This window comes from Cololabis saira, chromosome 12, assembly GCF_033807715.1.
Source record: "Cololabis saira isolate AMF1-May2022 chromosome 12, fColSai1.1, whole genome shotgun sequence".
Classification (NCBI taxonomy): domain Eukaryota; kingdom Metazoa; phylum Chordata; class Actinopteri; order Beloniformes; family Belonidae; genus Cololabis; species Cololabis saira.
In genome coordinates, this window is record NC_084598.1 from 14,843,136 (window position 1) to 14,868,940 (window position 25,805).

General features: G+C 46.0%; 1 protein-coding gene across 1 annotated transcript in view; it reads right to left on the reverse strand.

Moving 5' to 3' along the window:
• The window catches only part of itpr3 (inositol 1,4,5-trisphosphate receptor, type 3), a 66,338-nt gene extending 40,867 nt beyond the window's left edge, over positions 1-25,471 (reverse strand). Inside the window, exons 1-10 of the mRNA XM_061735652.1 lie at positions 24,937-25,471; positions 11,800-11,870; positions 6,712-6,833; positions 5,598-5,684; positions 3,055-3,213; positions 1,840-1,938; positions 1,433-1,516; positions 1,050-1,196; positions 834-929; positions 485-529 (exon numbers count right to left, since the gene is read on the reverse strand). Coding sequence (XP_061591636.1) covers positions 485-529; positions 834-929; positions 1,050-1,196; positions 1,433-1,516; positions 1,840-1,938; positions 3,055-3,213; positions 5,598-5,684; positions 6,712-6,833; positions 11,800-11,870; positions 24,937-25,028 — 1,002 coding nt within the window. The 5' untranslated portion in view covers positions 25,029-25,471. The remainder of the gene's footprint in view (positions 1-484; positions 530-833; positions 930-1,049; positions 1,197-1,432; positions 1,517-1,839; positions 1,939-3,054; positions 3,214-5,597; positions 5,685-6,711; positions 6,834-11,799; positions 11,871-24,936) is intronic.
• Between the last annotated feature and the right edge of the window lie 334 nt (positions 25,472-25,805).

A 25,805-nucleotide genomic window follows, 5' to 3' on the forward strand; every position in this document is an offset into this window, starting at 1 on the left:
AACTGCCAAAACATCTTCTTTAACAGAGGTTTGCACACTGATGTTCAGTTCATCATGGCTGATGAGTAACATCCCCTGCCTGTAAATTACCGGTACAATCTTAAATCCTGAGGAAGCAGGGTACTTGGTATTGCCCATGGGACTATTTTCTTCTTGGCTTTTGTCAAGATTGCAGGGAGACTTTAGTCGTTGTCACAGATGTTTCCATCTAGCAGTCGGTCAAGTCACAGTTTAAATCAAAGAGGTTTGTGTTGACATCAGTTGTATCAGATTGTTAAAGCAAAATAAATAAACATTTTCTACATTACTTGAAGACAGCGAACCTGCATGTGACAAGAGTCAGAAAATCTGCATCGCTATGGTTACTGGTATCATGAAGCTGTTAAAACAGACTGAAATGTAGAGGCCCAAAGGCGGTTCCCTGTGGAACTCCACAAATGTGTTTCAGTGCGATTTCAGCACCGACAGGAAGGAAGCGACTCACCGACGACGACAGCTCCGGGTTGTCTCCTTTATACCCAGGGTTCTCCTGTCGGAACGACAAAAACCATCTTGTCTTAACAAAATTAAGGAACACAGAGAAAGTATATATAACATATATAACATACTGGCTCATATCTTATTTTCCTTTTTGACAAAACATTTACAAAGTTGATCTAATTATTGGATACAGCCTTTAAATAAAAAGGTGTTGATGAAATAGACGTTTGAAGCCTCCGGGACTCGCTGAGGCTCCTCGTCTCTGTGGATCTAAATCCTTGTACTTGAACACTGACGCTCTCCACCGCTCATTCACGCCCTCGTCAGAGGTGCTGCAGGGTTGCCATGGTTACCTCGGCAGCCAGGTAGTTTCCAGTGGCCAGGTGTTTGAAGCGGTAGAGGCTGTTCCAGTGGCCCGCCCCCCCACGGCACGGGTCATGATGGACGACCTGACGGACCAATCAGAACACGGAGTTCAGAGAACGGTGTATGTGTGTGTGTGCTTGTGTGTGCACGTGTGTGTGTGTGTGCGTGTGTGTGTGTGTGTGTGTGCGTGTGTGTGCGTGTACCTCGACCTCCCACAGAGCGTTGGAGCTGGTCGCCGACGTTGCCGACTGCCTCAGAGTCGTTCGCAGGAAGACGTGGACTTTGCTTTTGTACTCGTCACACGTCAGAAACTTCTCCTGCTCGGCGTGGAACAGACGCACGACGTCGCCCTGACACACAGATCACAGCTTTACGGTCACGAAGAGGAAAAACAGAACCTCGACCTTGCTGTAGATGCTCACTAAACAAATGCAGGAGACTCTTCTAAAAATAAAGTTATACTTAGAAAGATCAAATAAAATGTGGCAGATGTTGATCTCCAAGTCTAAGAGGACAAACATGCTAATTTATCTTGTGTCTTTTTCTCTGTGGCTGAAGGGAGGCGTGTCATCCGGCTGCCACTCACTCCTTTGAGAACCTCTTCCCGGTGGTCGCTGAACATCATGAACAGGTTGATCTTCCAGCTGGTGTTGCAGTTCACAGAGTTGACCTACAGGGGGAGGAAGAGTCGCATTATCGGTCCTGTTTTGTAGCCCTTTTATTATTGAACTTGTTTTCTATCACGTTGTCTCTCTACACTGGGGGGCTTTAACTGATGAGCAGCTCTATCGTTCAGAGCTGGAGTGCCTTTGAGCAAACAGCCCGACTGCTCTCCAGCTGCTGCACCTCCAACTGGTCTGGGTGAACAGGTAAAGACTTGATTGTGTTGTTTTCTGCATGATTGTTCTTATTTTAGATGTTTGTAGGACGCTGACGCCTGCTGGTGGATGAAGTGATGAAGTGGGGCTTGTGTGAGATCAGCATGGGACTCACCTCTTTGCAGCCCGGGTGGTCGGTCAGCTCGTAGTTGGAGGCGTGCAGCGGCTGCCCGGCGTTCACCGGGTTCAGGATCACTTTATCTCCGACCACCACCTGCAGTCAAGACAAACGCACATCACACGTCCGGAGAGACGGCGTTCCCTCCTCTGTCCCTTTAACATCATTGCCACTGATGACATGTTGCTTTTATAGATTCAGGTTTTGTTATAATGTAAATAGTTTAATATTTCATAGAACTTCACTAAATTTAGAAAATATCTAAACAAAAAAACACATAGTCGTCATTTATCAAGCAAAGATCCAGATTTGATAAGAACACGAATAGACAACATTAAGGAAAAAAAAACAAAAGTATTGAAATTCACTCCAATAAATTGAATCTCAAATACTCACTGAGGGATTTATAAGTTAACGTTTCTGGCATATTTGTATTGATAGTGTTTTTTTCTTATGAACTTGTACCTTTAAATATCGAGTTGTAAAACAGATATTTAACAAGTTATTATATTTGATTTAATATAATTTTTTTTTAATGATTTTTTAATCATACATTTTTTTTTTAATGATTAGGCTACATTTGATTTCATATTAAAAATCTAATTGTAGACTGTCAGCTTTCATTTAAGACGTTTCACAAAAATACTTCCAGACATTTTCAGCCTCCAAATTCACATAATCACAAACTGTTGATATGATGACATTTGAGGTTTTTCTACCTCTCTTAAATATAAATGTGTTGTTTCAGTCTACAGATGGCTTCTCTTCTCTTTGGACTTCATGTTGGTAGCTCCAGTCAAACATCTGCCAAACTCCAAGCCTGATATAAACTCCAGGCCTTTGAAATGCTGCATTTGTCTTCAGGTAACGAAGGACCTGGACAGTTCTGCCTACTTTGCTTACAATGGCTGCAATTTCTGGATAATAAATTTCATATTTTCATCAAACCTCTTAAATTAAAACTAAAAGTCTAAACTTTGATCACATCCTGATTGTTTTATTTAAAATCCACTGTAGTGGTGTACAATAAAACATCAGTAAACAGTAAATCATTTTACCATTTCAGTTTTTGGAACTCTGTAGATTACAGTATACCAAGTGTTTTCTGTGATGTCACATTATAATGAGGGTGTTTGATAGATTTAAAAGGTTCAAATACTTTTATTTCAGATTTCAATTTCCATTGTGTGCATGTGAGTGCAGCCTGTTTACATTGTCGCCGTTGGCTCGGAGCTTCCAGAACGGCTGGATGAAGAGCCAGGAGCCTTCGTTTCCCGTCCCGTCCAGCGTGACTCGCATGGCGTTCTTCTCCAGCAGAGCCGGCAGCCGTTTGTTTACCGTCAGGTATTTATTGCTCTTCATGTGCAGCAGCTGGACAGAAGCACTGGGGGATTACTCACCATCACTGAACATTACAGCAACATTCTCACCTGTAACATGAACACCTGAAATATTTACACCAGTGACATTCACACTGGTAACATTTGAACCTATGAAATTCAATCCTGTGACATTTACAGTGGTTAAAATCACACCTATAACATTCATAACATTCACGTGTGCCGGCGGCTGAAGACGAACGGCCTGATCTCCAGATTTACTCACTAAGCTAAAAGTGGATTCATCCACCAATGCAAATAGTCCCTAATCACAAGAATATATTTTTTCCAATAAACAGATTCTCAAATGTCTTTTATTGGAAGAAGGTATAAATTTATATTTGTAAAGCTTTAATGTCAATAAAAGTGCTGTGGAACCCTTGTAACTACATCCTACTACTACTACTACTAATGCTACTACTATAATTTTAACTTTTTTCCAAAGAGACTTACATCTGAGAGAACAACACAAGCAAGAAATCCCATAGGAGGATACAGCTGGATCAGTGCTGATTAGGCTGCTGAGAGTCCAGTTGGACACAGTTGCTGTCATGCTCATGCTAGATTTCTCTTGTTTTTCGTTCCCTTCCCACCCAACACAACAGTCCTTTATACAGGGAAACTTAAAAAAACACCATCATAAGTGCATGCAGCTTTCTCAGAGCTGAGTCACAATGGACAAATCTTCTAACTCATCCCGATGAACAACAAAGTTCTATTAAATGCAACTAGATACAGAAGTGCTCCTTAAAGAGCTGAATCTTTCGCTTGCTCTTAAAAGTAGGTACAGACCCTGCAGATCGGACAGAGTTTGGTAGGTCGTTCCACTATTGGGGAACAATGGAGGAGAAGAGTCTAGCTACTGATTTCACACCACGTTGTGGTGGAAGCTCCAGGTGTCTTTCACTGGCTGAGCGGAGCTGTCGAGAGGGAGTGTAGCTCTGGATGAAGGAGTGAAGGTAGGCAGGAGCTATTTGGGTAATTGTTTGGTAGCCAAAAGCAGAGCTTTAAACTTGATATGCGCTGCAACGGGAAGCCAGTGCAGGGAGATTAGCAACAGAATGACATGAGCTCTCTTGGGTTGGTTGAAGACCAGACGTGCTGCTGCATTCTGGATCATCTGTGGAGGTTTAACTGAGCACGCAGGGAGGCCGACCAACAAGGAATTACTGTAGTCAAAGCTTGACATGAACCAAGAGCTGTGTCGTATGTTCTGTCAGGTAGGGTCTGATTTTCCTGATGTTGTAAAGAGCAAATCGTCAAGACCGGGAAACCGAGGCAACATGGTCCTTATAGGTCAGCTGGGTGTCCCGGACTGGTTCAAGTGTGACCCGGGAATATGTGAATATGTGATAGGAGTTTTGCACCGATAGGATGACTTATCATGGTGAAACATATACGGTAAGAACCTAGGAATTAGAAAGTGAAATTGTTTTTTCATTTATTTCTTTAACAGTTCTTGCCTCAGGATCTGTGAAGTCTTTAAACTTGTTTTGTTTAGGCCTGCATGTGTGTATAATGTCATACTTAAATACCGGTATGTCTTGAATCATCTCTGCGTCATCTGACCAGAGGTGTTTCTTAAGAACAGGCTCATACAGATGGAGAGCACAGATGTGTAATGGTTATTCTGTTCTTGTAGAGTCATGTAAACGCTCCACACCCTAAACACACACACACACACACACACACACACACCCTCAACACACACACACACACACACACACACACAAACACCTGCAGCCTGTCATGCTGCTATCTGTCAGTGTCAATATTGACTTCACTTCAAGGCTGAAGATGATCACACCAGTCGGGTGTGACTGTTCAGATAAAGAATCCTTTCAGAAAAAACACTTCATTGTCTGCTCTTTTTTCTGTATTTCTGGGGACCTCGAGCTTGGAGGTTGCTGCATTTGTCGGGTCGCCCAGTGTTACGTTGACCGGACTGCTGGACCACATTTTTCAAGCGTCATGATTCAAACCACATGTGAGGCTTTGGGGTCATGAAATCCATCATGTGGAAAGCGGGTTCCCGCAAATGCAGAAAAACAATGACTAGTCCGGATGTGTCAGACGCCTTTAGTGATCCTACGTGCAGCAGCGCAGCTCTGACAGGTGGTGGGGTTGGGGGTTGGGGGGGTCAGCTGGCCGTCATGGAGCCAGGCGCTGCACTGATTCGTAATGGGAAACATTTTCTAAACAAGCACGTGGATCATTAATACGGCAGGTTTTAAACACAGACCTGTCCAGGCGTGCAGACACACCCACACTCACACCCACACCCTGTGAACCTTTCACACAGACAAGCTGCAGTGGTGACATCTGGCCGCTGGAGGGCAGCAGAAACTCACAGCGAGCCGTGATATTGTCAGTTACCTGGATGACGGTTCCATATTTGACGACGTCTCCGTGGACCTTCTTGTTTTCCGTCTCGTTCTGCTTCTGCTCCAGGTTGGATGCATGCTGCAGAGCACAGTTCAGTTAGCTCAGACACCTGCTGATGGACCCTGACGCTTCTTCTTCAACGACTTCGCCCCACAAGGAGAGCGAGGACGGAGGAGACGACTGCATGAGACCCTTGAGAATCACGGTTCGAAAGGGTGGGTGCAGTAAGCTCCGCCCCTCAAGCACAGATGAGCCAATCGCTGCGTCCGAAATCGCATACTTCCACCCTAATGAGTGCGCAAAATGTGTGCGAGATTTTTTAGTGCGAAACATTAGAACGTACTCAATAGTATGCTCTATCCATACTCATTCGGGAGAAATTTTTTAGTGTGGATTGATGGACAATAACCGAGCAGAAACTTCCCACAATGCAATGCAGCGGCGTTTGGTTGCTAAGTGATACGTATATGTCATAAGTATAATGTTAAGTATAATAATATTATTATATAATATTAATATTATAATATTGGTATTTAATAATATTATATAATGTCATCTTGTTTGGGCCAGGATAAACGGGAAAGTGCGGAGCGGAGTGCTGCTACTGCTGCCGTGACAGGTTACCATGGTAACCACCCCCCCTCCCTACGGCAGGAAGTGCCGTGTGCGCTCTTAATAGTTCGTCCGAATTAATGCACACTACTGGTATTTACTCAAAAGTGTGCCAAATTTAAGTATACTTTTTAGTATAAACTTATTAGTATGGCATTTCGGACGCACCCAATAGCTGTTGAGTGTCAGTTCCACAGGGACCAGAACTCAGACACCTGCAGTTTAAGATTAAACCTTTGCGTCTGGGGGACTAATGACTCCAGGTGTCTGGAGAGGACGGACAAAGGAGCTCATCTTATTTTGTTTCCTAAAAGCAACAAAAATAGACGTAAATGTCTGCTTCACATTCCACATGTAGAAGTTAGCTAGCCCACACTGCAACCAGCTAACGTTAAGCTCCACCAGCGTCGTGAGTTTACCTCTGGCACCGGAGTCAGGTAGCTAAAGGAGTTCTGAAGTATGTACCACCAGCGCGTGCACGTGTGCGTATTACCTGTAGTTTCTGAAGCAGAACCATGTCAGAGATCTTGTCCTTCTCATGTTTGGCTTGTTTGGCTTTCCAGAACTGTTTCTGAGCCGAGTACCGGCTCATGGGACAAACCTTGAACAGGCAGTCTGGAAGGAAAACACAAATTCAAGTGCAAATAAGTCATAAAGCAATACTTTTAATACTTATAACTTTAAAATTGTAAATTGTAACTTTGGTGGTTCTGTAACGGGAGCTCTCAGCCCGAAACATAACTCTGACCGGACTCTTTTTTTTTTTTTTTTTTTTCTAAGGTTTTTTTTTGGGGCTCTAGTGGCCCTTTATTGGAGATGCAGACTGGAAAGGGGTAGAGAGAGAGAACGGGGAAGACACGCAGCAAAGGTGCGCGGGCTGGATTCGAACCCGCGACCGCTGCAGGAGGAGGACTGTAGCCTCAGTATATGGCCCGCTGCTTAACCCACTGCGCCACCGAGCGGCCCAAACTCTGACCGGACTCTTTATCGGGTCCTCCTGGTCCTGACTGGATGAGCGGCCATCTGTCGCTCAAGTCAGTACATTTAAATACGCTGCTGTCACAACTAAGAGGCGATGCAGGACGGTGGACAGAGGGGGATCAGGTCTTTGTAACCTGGGACCACTGGGTTTTTGGGGGGTCCTGGTCTCCCCAGCTGCTGTTTCAAACCTCAGACTGTAAAAGAACTGGACAAGCGCCCCCAAAAGTTTGGATCCTGTTTATACAGACGGATGCCGAACTTAACAATAGGCCCTGCCTTCTCCAGTTTGCGGGCTCCTCCCAGTGAAATCCCTCCTTCTCTTCCAGTCGTATCAGAGAAGGAAATTAGCAAGAAAAATGAAGCTGGAGTGAGAGGAAGGTAAATATTGACGCTCCTCCACCACATCCTGGATGTCAACGCCGCTTCAACAGCGTGTTTGTCGAGCAAACACAGTTTCCCTGGGTGTGATTGACTTGCATCATCAGTGTCTTAACAGTTGAAAGACTCCGCCTCCAACTCAAAAACACGCAGATCAAATGGGATTTAATCAGATAACGGAGCTGATTCTGCTTCCCAGTTCTAGGATTGTGGAAGCACGACTGGCACCTGTTATCAGGTCTGGCCTCGTTAGATCCCCATCAGAACAGGTTCCTGGACGCCGAGTTGATCCTTGATCCTTGGAAGTGGGATAGGTCTGGAACGGGATGAAGCCACGCTCTGGTTGCTCTGGATTTAAAGTTTGAGCTGTCAGTCGCGCTCGGTGATCTACTTGTAAACTGGTTCATCTGCTCGACAGCTCAGAGCTGGACTCGTCAGATGGAAACATCTTTTTAGAAGTGAGCCATCATCATCATTATCATCAGAGAGAAGCCGCTGGACTCACATTACTCGTTCAACACCCCGGAGGTTTGTGTGGCACCAGAGTCCGGGCCATCAATGCGGATTTCTGGGGTTTTCAGCTGCAAGGACGTGTCGCAGCCAACCGTGGAAATCTCCCAGCAGTCCCAGCACAAATGTCACTGCTCCCATTTCCACAGTCCGACCCCGGAAATGTTTCCGCTCCACCATGAAGTCGCTTTAACGACGAAATCATACCAGTGAGCTTTTAAACTGAAGTGGGGCAAAGTACTGCTGGTGCCGGACGGGAGACACCGCATTTGCCTGCATTCATAATCTTCAGCACCTGAACACGAAACATTTCCATGACCTTCAGAAAACGGTTTTCATGCATGGGGAATTCAAGCATCAAGTAGAGTTTTAGGAATTCCACAGCAGGTGATGGAAGAATATAACAAATGTTTGGAGCCGCTGGGGTATCCTATCGAGTATTCATCAGATTTATCAGCATGTCACACCAATAAAACGCCCGGTTACACCGACCCCAACATAAGACGACCCGTTACGACGACCTGTTACACCGAACCCAACTTAAAGGGGCATTTAATGTCTATTTTAAACAGGCCTTGAATGTCTTAAAAACAAGCTTTTGATTGTTTTTTCTATATAAATTAGAAATTCAGCCTCAGGGCCATGTCTTTATCTTTACCGTTTCTAACCTCATTCTCTATGTGGGATTCTGAGTGGGCGGGGCTATGATAATGAGGCTCTGTGCTGATTGGCTGCCTGAATGACGTGATACACCGCTACGAAAAAATGGCGGAAGCTCCGGCCGGCGGAGTTAAGCCAGAATTATGGTTCTGCGTTAAATTGATGTAACGTGGAACCATAAATCAGCCTTTACACCGTGTCATGCACGCGATGCGAGCGAGCTTCAGCGACAAAATTCAATTCCATTGCTTTATTCTCTATTGGACTGTCCTAACTGGCCGCAGCGACGCGCAGGGCTCCAGAGTGCGACCTATTAGGTCGCATATGCGACCTAATTTATTAAGGTGTGAGTTAAAATTTAATGAGGTCGCTCCGGTGCTACTTGCGAGAGGACTAGTGGAAAAAAAAATATAGATAGATGTTTTTCTGTCTGTCTGACTGCACCTGGTACGGTCTGCGCACGTTACGTGCACAGCAGTGCACGCGCGCGTACACGCAGCGCGCTCAAAAAGGTAAACAAAGCAGATGCAGTATGATGCGGTCTATAGTCGATTATTTTAAGAAGAAAAATGTGCCGGATTCAACAAACGAGGCTGGTGGTGGTGGAGGAGGAGGAGAAGGGTTAGCAGAAGGAGCGACAATAATCATGGATTCTTCTTCTTCTGATGAAGAGAGTGACAGGTTGGCGAAACAGGCGGGGGAGAGTGGGGAGAAGAAAAAAAAGTACAGCTTTCAACAACAATGGCTGGCACAGTTCCCGTGGTTAAGATACGAGGTTGCATTAGCATTGCACCCTCAGTTTATGTGTTTGCATCCTCAGTTGAAAAGACGAAAAGAAAACTGACAAATGCGCGCGCGTTAAGCCTCATTTATGGTTCCGCGTTAAATCGACGTCGTAGCCTACGGCGTGGGGTACGCGGCGACGCGCACCGTACGCACCGTCCCGCGTATCTTACGCCGTAAGAACTGCGTTGGTGCAACGCGGAACCATAAATCAGCCAATGTCCGTCACTGATCTGCAAGACGCTGCTCTCTGCTGCTCCGTTAACACAAACTAACATGGATATTCAGAAGTGGTTCAAGCACAAAGACGCAAGCAAGTTTACAGGACTGTCTCAGAAAATTACAATATTGTGATAAAGTCCTTCATTTTCTGTAATGCAATTAAAAAAACAAAAATGTCACACATTCTGGATTCATTACAAATCAACTGAAATATTGCAAGCTTTTTATTATTTTAATATTGCTGATTATGGTTTACAGTTTAAGATTAAGATTCCCAGAATATTAAAATTTTTTGAGATAGGATATTTGAGTTTTCTTAAACTGTAAGCCATGATCAGCAATATTAAAATAATAAAAGGCTTGCAATATTTCAGTTGATTTGTAATGAATCCAGAATGTATGACATTTTTGCATTACAGAAAATAAAGGACTTTATCACAATATTCTAATTTTCTGAGACAGTCCTGTATATTTATGGTTATATTTATTTTTGTTGCTATGTTTTATTTTCTGTTGCTAGATTGTCTGATGGGTGAGGTAGCCCAGACTAAATGTAGCATTTTCTTGGTTCTGCAGCGATATTGCTGCAAAAATGCACTTTACCATAAAGTCACCTTAATTAGCCTAACATTAGTTAGTACAACATTACTTAGCATTTATATAAATTATATTATCCAACTTTTAATGTATTAACTAACTCTGAGTAGTAAACATTAATTAGCCTAACTGTAGTATATGCGTTTCCTATACATAATGATTGTTAATCTGTAAACAGTTAATTAATGCTTAATAATGTAACTAATGTTAGCAATGAAAAATATGGTGCTACCTAATTTGTTTTGGTGCTACTAAATGAAAAGCTAGGTGGCACCAGTGCTACCTGTGAAAAAGTTAGTCTGGAGCCCTGGCGACGCGGCGCGCCGTTTTGAGCTGAACATTTGTCGTATGCAGGCTTCTATTCTCTTCCTGTCGCTCGCGTTGAAAGCCGGTTGAAAGCGCTGTAGGAAACAGTCATGGATGAGGAACGGCTGATCCAGTTAGTTGAAATGAGAAGATATCTCTATGATACCTCCTCATTTCACTACAAAAACTTCAATAAAGTGGCAGCTGCTGGAGGGAGATGGACAGAGAGCATCCGATGTCACGCAGTGCGACGCGATAGTCGGACGCTCGCATGCAGTTCATGAATATGCATTGTCCCGTCTAAATAAACGTTGAAACAGTTAGGATACAGTGTTTAGTTGTGGGCGTGGTTTGCATTTTGGTTACGTAACGAAAATGCGCAGAATCTGAACGGCTCGTAGAAGTCACATCACACTGGATGGCTCATCCGGGCAGCTGTTCAGACACTGCAGAATTTGGTTGCTTTCCTCCTTCTCTGAGTTGGCAGGCTGAGGGGAGACCACTTTATATATGTTAAAGCAAGAAAAAACCTGTTTTTCATAATAGGTCCCCTTTAAGACGACCCATTAACACCAACCCCAATATAAAAAGACCCGTTACACCGACCCCAACATAGCACAGGTAAATATGAGCAGCATCCATGAAAAGTGTCCTGATTAGCTGATCGTTCTGAACTATGTAAATGAGCAGGTGGCTGTGGGCACTTTTAATTAATGCTACTGCAGAAAACACCATGAAGCTGCTGTTTGTTTGCAGTAAAAGTGTTTTTCATGTCAGCAGTGGCCAGGTACCACCCGCGTTGGGAGTGTATGTCTTCGTGCTTTGGGACATCCAACGGTCAAACCTGCTCCCGGTACGATTCCCAATGACCCAGCGGCTTCCATCCGCCAGGTGGGACGGTCTTGATGGCCACATTCTGGGGGTTTGGGTACGGAGGCTCGAGCTCTGGGCCCAACCACTTTCAGAACTCCAATCTCGGTGCGGTGGTTTCCCTCCGTTCATCCAGCACATCTGGACACATCTGCCTCCGCTAGGAGTGTGGAGGTGTTGTACTGAACACTGGAGCTGCTTCAAGCATCGTCTTGAGAGCGGTGAGTCTGCAAACCATAAAAAAGGTCTGAACAGCAAAGAGATCAGTACTCACCCCTGAACTTCTTCGGAGGGTTCTCCAGATCTCCGGCAGCCGGTTCGACCACACAACGGTCGTCGACCAACCTGCAGACACACCACCATCAGGATTCATCAATCACGCACGAGTCAATTCTAATAAACCTACAGAGGGCCCGACATATTCAACACTCTGCACCCGAAGACGACGCCTTAACCACGGACATATTTATGTTAAATGATACAACAATACGTCCTAAAAGGTCATATTTTTTATAAACTTTTGACCTAAGGAATCTTTTTCTGCAACAGAGATTCTGAGTGCACCTGTGAACTTTAACTTGATCTTATACGTTTGTAACATGGTTTTATTTAACAGACGCCTCACCTGGGACCTGAACGTTCTGGTTCCGCTATAAATGTATAATAAATGTCCCATCAACTGAGCCTGCTGCTACCCCCATCCTGAATCAGGATCTGCTTGGAAGATCCTCAGATCCTGCCAGACCAGCCTCCAACCAGCCATCGTGGTCTTCACAAAAGTTAACAACAAAACTAGACGTGTCCTTAAAACATGAAAGATTTGTTAGGTTTCTGAGGTCAATTCAGCGCTAAAATTACATAGCAGTAGTGATGGAGGTTAGTCAACGGATCTGCTGGGCACCAATCAAACCCTAGTGGTCGGTAGAGGAACTGCATCTGGATCTGGACCATGGCGGTCAGTAGAGTGGCCACGAATGAACGAGTTAAAAGGAGAAATCTAAAGCATGCTGGGATTCAGGCTACAGTTTTAAAGGGGGCGGAGCACAAAGACTGTTTAGATAAATAATCACCCTAAAACGATTCTCAGCTGAAGGCGGAACCTGTAGGATCCTGAGAAAACCTGAAAGTTATTGAATAGCAAGAAAATTCAATGCGGAGGAGGAGGACGTGACAGATGCCAGAAGTGACTTTTTGAACGTGTTAAAACAGAGGCGACAGGCAGGAAGTGACTCAGCGTCCCTGTGATCCTCACTTGTTTTTTTAGAAACTCTTCACACTTTTTATTTTTATTTTCATAAGAAAACCTCACTGCTTAATGGAGTCTAGCTGCATAAGTACAGGCGCCCCACGTGGCCAGTGCACAGCGACTACACACTCTTATATCCGCTGTTTTAGCTCTTGTTTACTTGTTTTTCCTCTTGAGGACTTCAGGTTCCTTTAGTCTATGGCTTGTTGACATTTAGGTTGGTAAATTGTCAGAACCACTTGAGGGGGTGCACTGTGGCCTTTCTGAATCACTTCATTTCACAAACTCCACTGGGCGTTTATTTTAATACCTCAACATGCTCCAGGCGAGTTTAGATGTTAATGTCTTTAGTACTTCTACTTCTTCTGAAGGGGGTCTGAGAAGGTGGTGATGCTCCACTAGTCAAAGCTCACCTCTGCATGCATGGTTATTCATCAGCATCTGGTGTCGTTACTGTCCAGGGAACCTCAGGCCTTCTTATCTGTCTGATCTGCTTTCACCCTGAGGTCCTCCAGCACCGGCCTTTTAATCATTCCCAAAGTCAGAACCATAACCATGAGGCAACATTTCACTACTACGGCCCACGTCAAGGCCACAGAGACTGTTGATGCTTTTAAAAGCAGGCTCAAGACTCACATTTTTAATTTGGCTTTTAGCTGATTCATTTTAGTCTTTCTTGCAAACCCTTGTTTTAACTAGCTGTTCTTGTTGTTTTAACCCAGGTTTTATGGTTTTAAGTTGTTCTTATGCTTGTTTTTAATATCTTGCTTTTTAGACCTATGTGGCAGGGTGGAGAGGTTGATGGGACACACGCACCTGTGTCCCATCCGCCTGAGTGGCTGCCGCGCCTCCACCCTGCCTGCCTTATAAGGCAGAGCTGAACAGCAGCAAGGGTCCCTGGTATGCTGATGTGCTTGTGCACATGTTGGCGGTGATTTGGGTGAAATAAAAAGGGTTCTGCACAAAACTCTGTGTCCTCTCCATCCTGTCGGTCGGGCCCCCGTAGCACTCGCTCTGCTACAACCTTCCTTTAGGATTTTATGTTATACTTTTAAACTCTTTTAGTGTGTATTTTAACTTCATGCTTTCTTGTAGCTTTTAGCTCCAGTGTTTCCTCATGGGGAGCCTCCATGCTGGGAGTGACTCTGGCCTGCAGGGGGTCGTCCTGGGGGTGGTTCTGGCCTGGATGGTTGTGCAGCTCTGCACCACGGCTTCACCGCTGTGGTGTGGACTCCTCTATCTGTCCGGGCCGGGATGGTCTCTGTGGAGGCCTCCCTTGTGGTTGCGGGTTATGAGACCTCCTGGCGTGGATGGCTCTTTGATACCGTTTCCTCACCTGGATCCTCAGTGTTCAGCCATTTACTTGTGTGAACTGTAGTGTGCTTGCGCCTGTAGGTGTGTGTGTGTGTGTGTGTGTGTGTGTGTGTGTGTGTGTGTGTGTGTGTGTGTGTGTGTGTGTGTGTGTGGGTGGGGGATATTATTACATTTTATGTTTTATGTAAAGCGCTTTGTGTTGCATTTTTTACTTAGCGCTATACAAATAAAGATTGATTCGATTTGTAAAGAGCTTATCTTGATTAATCCAAAAGTGGGCGAACGGCTGGAACAAAGAAGCCTGGCCGCCAGCCAGGATACGGCCACCTCCCCTCGCTGCGGTGCTGACTAACATGAACGTACATTCATCCTGCTCAGATCTGAAACGAGGTCTTCCAGAGTTGAGGCGAAGACCGCCACAACTCCGGCTGAGCTCCAGCAGAGCAACAGCAGCCATCTGTCAGTAGCAAGCGCCAACCATCCAACCTCCAGGTTGAATCTTGAACTAGGGCTGGTTGCAGTTCCTCGACTGGCCGCTACAGGCGCTCAAAGGCCACCTGGGCAGCCGGCCCACAAATGAGACCAAAGCTGACCAGCAGCAGCGGCCATAGCAGTCCACTGAAGGCCGCTTCATGCTGCTGGCGTCACCAGGACCCGAGCTAATGCCGGCTACGCCAACCGAAGACCACTAGCCGTTCAGCATCAACTAGTGGCCCCCTCCCCCTCCTGACCCCTGCCACAGTCACAGGCAGGCTGTCAGTAAGATCGGTGTTGCCAAATCAAGAAATATGGTCCTGTTGCTTAATAAATGTTTGACCCAAACTTTCATAAGTGTTTCATAAGATCCTCTTTCAACTCTGAGCGCTGTTAATAAATAAAGCCATACATGTTCATACTGTACCACCTTGTAAATATACCTGGACAAAAGGTTGGACCCCTTTAAGTTAGGACCGAGCTTTGGTCCCTAAAAGGTCACTAAATACACCTGAAAACATCCTCATGAGGTACTGTAGTAAAAACATGGATGCTAAGTTTCCTCACAGGAACGTACACTCCTCACCTCGACTACATATTCACCTCAACATGGAACCTAAATGTAATGATTTACCTCGTGGAGACTTTATCTCAAACTCTTATCTCAGCGCTTTCTTCAACTGAATGAAGAAAAGACGGTTATCATAAAATTCGAGTTGATAGAGAAGGCTGAGGACCGACTGTCACTTCCGCCGCCATCCGCGACCAGATCAGCTATGTAGCACTGATGCTCGACTCAGAGCAGAGGCCTCACGTCACGATCCAGATAAAGCTGTTGGTGCTTTTTTGTCTACCTGTTGGATGTGTTTCAGCAGTAAACACCTGTGGAACTCGGAGATCTGTGATAACAAGACCTGCAGTGAAACCAAACACCATCAAGGAGCCAAACGCCCTGCTAGACTCTGCAGGAAGTTGGCAGAAAACACCAGGTGGCAGCGTGTCCTGGCGGCGTATCCTGGCGGCGTGCTGCGGCGAACACCGTCTTCAGTCTTTACCTCATTTCGTCCCTGAGGGGACCATGAACTCCCCTGTAGACCTTCTGCAGACAAATCTCGGACAGACGGACATCTGTCTGACAGACAACCTGACAACCAGTCCAGACCTGAACCTGGCTGAGATGCTGTGGTGGACCTTCAGAGAGTCGTGTAGACGTGAGCGTCCAGAACCCCTCAATGACCTGAAGCAACGTTGGAAAGAATAACGGACCAGAACTCGTCCACGACCATGAGACCCTGCTGAGGTCATGCAGGGCGTGACTGCGGTAGATCAACCAGCTGCTGGACCGTGGAGGTCGTCAGTAACACCTGCATGACCTTTGATTAGCAGAAAGTGACCTACTGCTGTTCACTCCTGACCTCTCTGAGACGCGCGTATCTCTTTTAATCTCTCTAATCTTTCCTCTTATCTCTGTGTGTCTTGAGAAGGACTTTGAACTGCCGACAGGGATGAACTACGCTGGGTAAATAAACCTGTCTCGTCTTTATCTGGGTGTCTCCTTGCAAAAATGTGCAGGTTTGAGTGCTGGGAGGATGAGTACTACTATGCATGTACGCATGCACACATGCACACATGCACACATGCACACATGCACACATGCACACATACACACGCACGGCCGGTGAAGCCAGCGGAGCGTCCGCCAGTCAACAGGATCAGCTGTCAGCCGCCCTGCCGACAACATTTTGTAAACAAAGACTCCCTCATGTAACACGGAGCTAAATGAATAAAAGACCATGATGTGAAGTAGATCCAGGATCTTCCTGCAGCTTCTCTTCCTCCATCTGCACCATCACCTCAACAGTGTAGGAACTCTGTCAGTCACACAGCGACTGGTATCAGCTCTAAGCTTATTAGTGGGAACAAAAGTGGGAACCAACGTTTTTCTCATGTTCACCAGACTAGTGTGACAACTAAACAACTATACAAATATCTCAAATAGTTTCTCCCTCACAATCCATTGGTGGTGGCGGGCCAAACAAATCTGGGGAGGGAGTACAAGCTCTCAAGGTGATCCGTCAGCAGGACTATTTGCATGACTTCCCCGAGTCACATTTTTGCATCGAGTCTCAAACCAGAACCTGTAAACAAATCAGTTCATGCAGATGATGGTTTGAAGCTCCGGTGTGATTGAGGTTCTTCCTCCGACCCACTGACGAGTAAAATCCAGGACATAGACTCCACCGTGTCTACAGTAAAACACTCAACACACCGACCTGCCTTGTTAGACCGTAGTCCCATCCATCCATCCATCCATCATCCATCTGTCCATCCATCCATCCATCCATCCATCCATCCATCTGTGCATCCAGCAATCTGTCATTCATACATCTGTCCATCCATCCATCCATCCATCTGTCCATCCATCCATCCATCCATCCATCCATCCATCCGTGCATCCAGCAATCTGTCATTCGTACATCTGTCCATCCATCCATCCATCTGTCCATCCATCCATCCATCCATCCATCCATCCATCCGTGCATCCAGCAATCTGTCATTCGTACATCTGTCCATCCATCCATCCGTCCATCTGTCCATCCATCCATCCATCCAAACATCTGTGAATTCAGCAATCTGTCATTCATCCATCCCTCATACATCCATCCATCGGCAGAAAATGTCCTTTCACCACAGTGGACCAGTACAAAGACCACATTACTGCACACAGTCAGTCTCCGGCTCTGTTCTTCCTCCTGAACCCCGACATACTCCAACTCCACCAGTTGAGGCCACACCCTGAGAGGGTATTTCCATTGGTTTTCCAAACAATAACTATAGTCTTAGATGAATAGGTCTCTCATTACTTCCGCTCTTCTTTCCCTCATTCCCTCTTCTACTTGTGTTTTTTAGCCTCCTTTCACTTCAACAGCAGACTTTAGGTTCTGTCCCCCACCTGCCAGGTGTTTTCCTGGTGCTGAACAGCTGACTGCTCCACTGACCACTGACTCATCGGGGTGTGATGAGTCGGTGCCTGAAGCTGCTACAGAGGATGAGCGCTTCTGTGCACCATCTGAGACCCCGTCACGGTAATGACCAGCACCGCAGTTCTTCTTTGTTGCTCTAAAAAACAGCAAAGTTCGACATGCAAAACTGAGCCGTTGCATCATCGCCTTCTGTTGGCCCCGTGTTGTTATTTTAGGCTGGAAAATCCTGGAAAACTGATCATGCAAAGGCTGCAGTTTCCAGAGGTGGCACGAAGGCTGGTAAAAGACGAGCGGCCTTGTCAAATACCGAACCTCCTGAGGCCTGGTGTCATTCTTAAAGATATTGTGACATGAAAAACACATTTTTCTTGATTTTTTGTGTTTTGTTGGGTGTCTTGACATCAATTACACCCAAAAAACAACAAACTTTTAACATTCAGTGTATTGTGTGCTTTCTGGGATTTTCCGCATAACTATGCAAAAACGGCGCATCAGGTTTGGTGGCGGGTCGTTACGTATAAACCCGCTAAATCACCGCCCCCTCCACCCAGCTCCCTGCCTCCTCTCCTCTCCAGCGCACCATAAAGGCTGATTTATGGTTCCGCGTTACACTGGCGCAGAGCCTACGGCGTAGGGTTACGCGGCGACGCGCACCGTACGCTGAACCCTACGGCGTAGGCTCTGCGTCGATTTAACGCGGAACCATAAATCAGGCTTAACACGGAGCTGTTTAGAGCCTCTTCTGTTGTCATCACCAGGAGGAAAACTGCTAAGAAGACCCGCGGCCACTGACTGGACTTAAGATAAGGAGACACTGCTGCTTGCATGCCTTTATTTTTATGATTGTTTGCTGTGGTTCGCCCTGCTGCTTTTCCGTGCATGCTTCGCCTGTCGCTCCCGGCTTAACTTTCCGACGCCGCTGTGAGCGTATGGCTGGGTTGGAGGAGGTTTGGAGGAGGAGCGGGGCAACGATTGACAGGAAAGGGGGAAAAGGACCCGTTTTTCACGGCGCCAAAAAACACTGTAATAAAAAGCCAGGAATGGAGTACTAGAGTGAAGTTTTTCTTGTTACACTCTTTTAGACACATTTGAGGGATGTTGGCCAAGACTTTTAATAGTGTTAAAAGCATGTTAAAAATGATGTCACAATACCTTTAAGGTTAAGACGCCATCACGTAAAAGAGCATCAAAGGGAAACATGAACAAGACACAGAGCTGACAGAACCTGGGCCTTCAGGGGAACCAGACAGTCAACCAATCAGAAACCCTCCAAAACAACCACATTTCTTTTAAGGACACATCGTTACTTGTGATGTTTGTTCTTTATCATTCTAAAGTCATTACAAACTGCTTGAAGGTTCAATGGGCCGCTACTGACATCATGTATTCATTCTGCAGATTTGAAGGAGACAACAAACTTCTGGGAGGAGACGAGATCCTGAACCCTGGCTGATCCGGCCTGAAACCTGCAGTGTTTGTGTTTGTGCAAAAGGATTTGACTATAAGAAAACAAGCAGGCCTGTCCATCATCAGGGACTCCTTATTCAAATATGGACTCTGAAAACAAGTTACCAGAGAACACCACACCGTCACAGATGGTTCTTCAGCAAACACCACCACGATGGTTCTGGGATTCCTGTTCAGGGACATTTAGGGGCAGGTTCATGGAGGTCTATGAACTTGTCCATGACACATTGAAGGACGAGGTGTGCATTTAAAGTCCTGCTTCTGGTTCTGTATCTTTGTTTTCTGCAATTTTTAATGACGCCAGCAAACAGTCAACAAAAACTGTCCTCAAACTGAACCTGGTGAAAGAACCGAAGCTCTTCCGATGGATGGATGGATGGATGGATGGATGGATGGATGGATGGATGGATGGATGGATGGATGGATGGATGGATGGATGGATGGACGGATGGATGGATGGATAGACGTATTTGAGCAACAATCATTGAGGATGACGTTGCTGGTTTGAAGTGAAACAAACAGGTACGTTTGGATTTTTCTACTTAAAAGAAGAAACCAAACAAAGTAGAAAATACCACTAGTCTACAAACCCATCCTCTAGTTGTAACCAGAGTAAACCAACTAGCTAACTAAACTCAGAAACAACAGCGCCAACAAGCGTGTCTGAGTCTAACTCAGCGGAAGAATGCTAACGTGTGTTTGTGCTAAAAATGGTGAAGGCCGGTTTTTATCAGCGGTGTTCAGATGGAAACGAGGAGAAAAGGGAAAGCAAGCTGCAAAGGTCAAACTCTGAGGAGTGGGTGGGAGTGGCCGCCATAGGAAACACACCTTTGTGAAGAACCAAAGGACGACCTTCTCTGACCTTCCCAACCGGTCTCTGATCTGGACCCAAAAGCTGCTCTGAAACTGGAAACAGCCCAGAGCCAACATCCTGACAGCACCACGCGTTGTTCAGTAGACGTATGAGAGGACACACACGCACACACACGGTGGCCACTTCTGTCTGCTTGTATGGCAGGAAAAGGAAGTGGTACCGAGTATGTCCAAGAGAGATTTCCACCACCAGTGTGTGTGTGTGTGTGTGTGTGTGTGTGTGTGTGTGTGTGTGTGTGTGTGTGTGTGTGTGTGTGTCCTGAACTCAGGAAAACATCATTTCTACTGACAGTGTTGTCGAAGAGCGAAAGTGGACCTTTGTGTCGGAGGACGTCAGTTGTTCGGCCCGTTGAGATCTGGACGATTCTGAAATCGGTTCACGGATGTCCAACATGGGCTTCCTGAATGTTAGCTGACGCGTATCAATGACTGTACGACTCGTACAAACGCTGGCAGGCTTCTCAAGCCTGCTGGCCTGCATCGTGTCCTCTGGAGCCGGGTCTTGCAGTCCTGGCACGACCTCCTCCCAGCGGTTATGCATCAATACCAACACTTTTCTGTGTCTAAAGCAGGGGTGTCCAAAGTCGGTCCTTGAGGGCCGCAGTCCTGCATGTTTTAGTTGTCTCCCTGCACCTGATTCTAATTAATGGTCGTCACCACCTTGTCATCAATAGGATATTTCCGTTGATGACCAAGCTCCTTGTATCACGGTTTGATAAAAAAAAAGGGACACATCTAAAACATGCAGGACACCAGCCCTCGAGGACCGACTTTGGACACCACTGGTCTAAAGCTTCCACAAAGGAAAGAAAGTGAAGGTTTAAATGTTTTATTTCACGATTAAAAATAATCCATTCAGAGTTTGGATCAACGCCAACAAACTTTTACTGAACAACTAAAACTTCTGGCACTTAATGATGTCAGATTCCCTGGTCTCATCTCAAAAGAGGAACTGATTATAAATCATGACTTAATATGTGAGAATTTAACAACTTAATGGTGAAGTGACGTTTAAGCAAATAAACAATGGAAAATACTGCTTTTATAAATCAACTCTAACTGCCTCAACCTCCCCTTTACGTCCTTCAGACGCATCATTGGTTCCCACAACTGAGCGAAAGTTCAGATCTGTCAGAAACGTAAAGTAATAAAAACCTGAATGAAACATGAATCTTGGGCGTTTGCAGGACGTCTGAGAGGAGTCCTCAGGAGGGTCATGCGACGAGACCTAACATGTCGACATTGTGCTCATTTCTATACTCTAATTGAATCTCTGGTCTCCAGAGCAGCTCTACACCCGCAGAGCTCTGAACATCTGTAATTATTCCTGGGAACAAAAGAGGACCACAGATTTTGTTCAGGTGTAGGTCCTCTACCGACCACTAGGGTCCATCAGTGATTTAATCTACACTGACCTTCATCTTCAAAGTTACAACTTTACAGCAGGATGAATATAATCTGAGTGGACGACCACTAAAACACACATTTTTCCTTTTTCTATTTATTTATTTATTTCAACTTTGTTCTCGTCACCTCGTGGACCTGCAAAGATGAAACGGCTACATGGAACATGGCCACCGGAGCAGGGTGAAGTTGGAGATGGTGAAGCTGAATCCACAGTAACACTCGGAGGTGCACTGCAAGAACCCCGACGCTTTCAACGCACTTCTACAACTACAGCCAAAGTCTGAACCCGGGTCTGTTCCAGACCAACTCCTGGAGCTCAGCAGCAGTCGCAGGCTCCTCCTCAGCTCAGGTTTTTCCCACCGTGGCCCCTGAAACTCCTCGTCCTTCAAGTTCCAGACACAACAGTTCAGAGAATGACTAAAGCGCATGCGGCAGCGCCGAGCTTCATTCCTGGACCATCACAGATGAGGACACCTGGCTGGACCGGTGCTTTGACATGAGAAAGTTATTTAGTGGCTCGTCTGGTCCTCACAGCTCTGGAAGTGGAGGTGTTTAGTTTCAGATGTGGTCGGTCCAAGGATTCAGGAGGTCAAATCTACGAAACAACTGCTTTGAAGCTGAATGTGTATAAAACCGTCTTATGGGACTTTGTGTTGACTGTGTTTATTCGGTCAAATCTAAGAAGATAAAAAGGCCCATCAGAGCCCAAATTAGATTGTGAGCAGCTCTTGATTCTGACATCAGTATCAACAAAGTCTTTTGTTAAAGATGAAGCTATATTAAAATTGTGATGAGGATCTCTTTATTTAATTATCCAATGTGCAGGAGCCAGTTGTTTCTAAACATATCCCAGTAGGACATGTCTTCTGAGTAACTTTAGTCATGCTGCCAGCATTGTGACGTAAAACAAATCAAGTGAGAGTCATTTGTCCGTCCACCGCCACCCGGCCAGGAAAGGTCATGTGTGGAGAAATACTTGGGCTCTGGAGCTAAACTAACCTATTAACCTAACTAACTAATATAACTCTTTCTCATCTGTACCTTGTATTTCCAGTTAACAGATTCAATGTTTGGGCTAAAAAAAACATCAAAATATTGACACCAACCTTTGTTGAGCTAAGGTTTTTAAATGTCTTGTTCTGTTTAAACACAAGCCTTCAAAGGATCCGGCCTGCACCGGTCTGCAACGATAACCAACTAAGAAAAGCTGCAAGTTCTCCTTTTCTGGAGCAAATGTTGCATTTTCTCGGTCAGTCTTCTTCAAAGTTTGACTCGCTAACTCCTCTAGCCTGGGCGGCCCTCCCAGTCGCAGCCATTTCTGCTGGTACAGAACGTACCAAACCAATCGCAACAGGGGCAGGGGTGGGGTTTACGTCACATGTGATCCAAGAACCAGCATTAACAACAACCAAGATGGCTGCTCTATAAACTGGCTGCTCTTGGTGTTGAGGAGCAGCGGCTCTACTCCAAGTCCCTCAACTTCCCATCCCATCTGTAGAGGAAAAGGCTCAACTCTCTCCACCACACCACAGCACCACCTGTGAGCCAATGGCAGCAGAGGACCCTATGGGTACAGTCCAGGCCACCAGGGGCTCACCAGTTGGTCAGGAAGGGCTCAGGGAAGGGGCCCTGGTAATCCCAGCCCAGAGCAAGGGGCATCGAGCTTTCCAAAACAGTCCCATTGCGTCCCATTATGACCGTCTAACACACCCTCAGATGTTCTTCATCCAGATCCTGGTGGCTCCAGAGCTGCTCTAGCGGCATGAGAAGGACCCACTTAAAGTGGCCACGCGGTCAGGGGTGGCCAGCGTGCATTAGCAGCTAATCACAAGCATGACTTTAATCTTTAACCAACAGTTTGATGAGATGATGCTATTAAGAAGAAACACCATTAAAGCCCCAAAAGGCCCCCAGTATTTACTTCATGAGCGAAATACAGGACAAGGTTTTAATTAGCTGTCACCTTTGAACCTTTGTGTTTTGGCATGATGTGGCGACACGAGCTGGCGATGGTCCGACCAAAATGATCCCATCCGCATCTCCAGCAGGTCGGCTAGGTACTTTAATTTAGAAACACTTTTGATTGATTGGTCTGTTCGCATTTTTTAAAACTAGCGTTACGTAAGCACCAGCGTTGAAACTTCATTAAGAAGTAAACGTACAAAGTAAATTCAATCACTTACAGTCGTTTGGAAACAATAAAATGACATTACAATTACTAAACAGAATGCATTCCATTACAAATTGTTACGTGGGAATATTAAATATTAATACATGTCAGGTTGTCGGTGTGTAAATCTGGACTGGTTCTGGGGATGTTTTCTGTTCCCGGTCCCAGTCTCAGTCCCACTCCCTGTCCCTGTCCCAGTCCCTGTCCCAGTCCCTGTCCCTGTCCCAGTCCCTGTCCCAATCCCAGTCCCAGTCCCAGTCTCAGTCCCGGTCCCAGTCCCATTCTTTCTGATGCATGACCTGTAGCTTTTACATTCTCTTTATAGCTGTTTTGTTTTCTTCTCCTGCTGATCGGATCAATGTTCAGCTGCAGAATAGATTTCACTGAGAGCATCAGATCAGCAGCTTGTTCTGAGGGGAACGAGTATTTATTTGCATGTGTATCAAATAACATCATGAAAACAAGCATCTGTGAACTCCTGGTCTGTTTTTTTTCTGCTGGTTGCAGACTCTTCACAAACATGGTGACCGGGGGACCCCCAACCTACAAGGTCAACCGCAAAACTTAATATTTAGAGAGAAATAAAATGACCCGTCTTCATTTATAGCCTCCTTAATGGCTCACAAATGGCCCTATTTGTGTACATCTGTTAGTTCCCTATGAAGCTCCCAGACCCCTGAGGTTCATCTGGATCTGGTTTGTTGTTTGTCCCAAGAACCAGAACCAAGCAAGGTGAGGCAGCGTTCAGTTATTCTGCTCCTCACCGGTGGAACAAACTTCCTGTAGACCTGAGGTCTGCTCCAACTGTAGATCCTTTAAATCAGGCCTAAAAACATTACTGTTTACTCAAGCGTATTCTTAAATTAAATACTTACCTGCTGTACTCTACTGCCCTTACTTTTTAACAACTTGTGCTTTCTATTATTTTACCTTCTTTTCTCATCATTTTATTTGTTATTTACTGTCTAATTATGTCTTGCCGCTTTTAATCTTGATGTAAAGCACTTTGAATGACCTTGTGTCTAATTGTGCTATATAAATAAAATTGCCTTCCCTTGCCTTTCCTACATCCACATCAAGAACTTACATTTCACATCTGCTGGTTGTTGTAAGAAAATTCGTTTTTGTTCTCAAATGAGTTTATAAAGTCTATAATAAAGTCACAATTTCGGAGTTTTCCTGTAGGCTATAAACAAGAATGTTTCTACACTTTCTTTTAATTTTTGTGCAAATTTCCAAGTTTGTCACAATTTTTTCATTCAAATTTTCCAGTTTTCATAGTCTGAGCATTTCTGAGCATTTCTCATTTCTGAGCTTTTTTGTGTTGTTTTCTCAACTTAAATCTAAACTTTAGATGCACCATGGATCATCTTGCACGGCACTTTCACAACAGAAAGTTTCCGCAGACCCCCCCCCACTCCCCCCAGCATAGTGGGGCCCCCCGGAGCCAGGAAGGGCCGTGGTGAACGCACTCACCCCAGGGTGCTGATGAAGCCATTCACGGATCCCTCCGCGTACAGGGACAAGATATCCCCGATGTGCAGGAAGCTGGACGCAGACTCGGACATTCTGCCGGAGGGAGAGGAAACCCGCAGGTGGAGCCGGAGAGAAGCACCGCGGACCCCCGGGGGAGAGGAGCAAGTGTCAGCCGGAGGGGAGACCGGAGAAGAGACCGGAGGGGAGCAACTCTTCACGGCCGACCGGGCTCAGCCCTGCTCGGACTCACTGCCGGGTTGTGCATGACAGCTCGCCGGGAAAACCCCCTCGGAGTCCGGGGACAGTTTCAGGAGGAGCCGCTGGGTCCCGGGAGGAGGTCCGTGCTGAGGTCCTGCAAGCGCGTCCACACACACAGGTGTCCGCGCACACACAGCCCGGGTCTGCTGGCTCCACAGTGCGGGGCGTGCGGGGGGCGCGCGCTTGCACCCGAGTCTGGGGCGTTAAGAACCAGGAAGTGAGTGAAGGCGCTGATAAGACACGAGGAGGAGGAGAAGGAGGAGGAAGAACTCGCTCGTTCACTCACTCACTCACTCACTCAGTCGAGTCTCTGCCCACCCAGGAACCAGAACAAGTGGAGTGACACATCTGCAGAAACATCTGCAGAAACCAGTGTGGGTCTGGTCTGACCTTCTTCTGGGCTCCGGTCACGTGACTTACTGACTTACTGAGCGACATAAAGGAGTTACTGCGGTTTTCAAAGGAACAACACTCCGTGTTGACTTCTACCAGCCGTCTGAAGGCTCCGAAACTCACAATAACCTCACAGGAACCACAGAAACTCATATGTGAAGGTCTCCACTCCTGTTGACCTGGAAGGGTTCGGGGTTCATCCACCTCCAGTTGAGGCA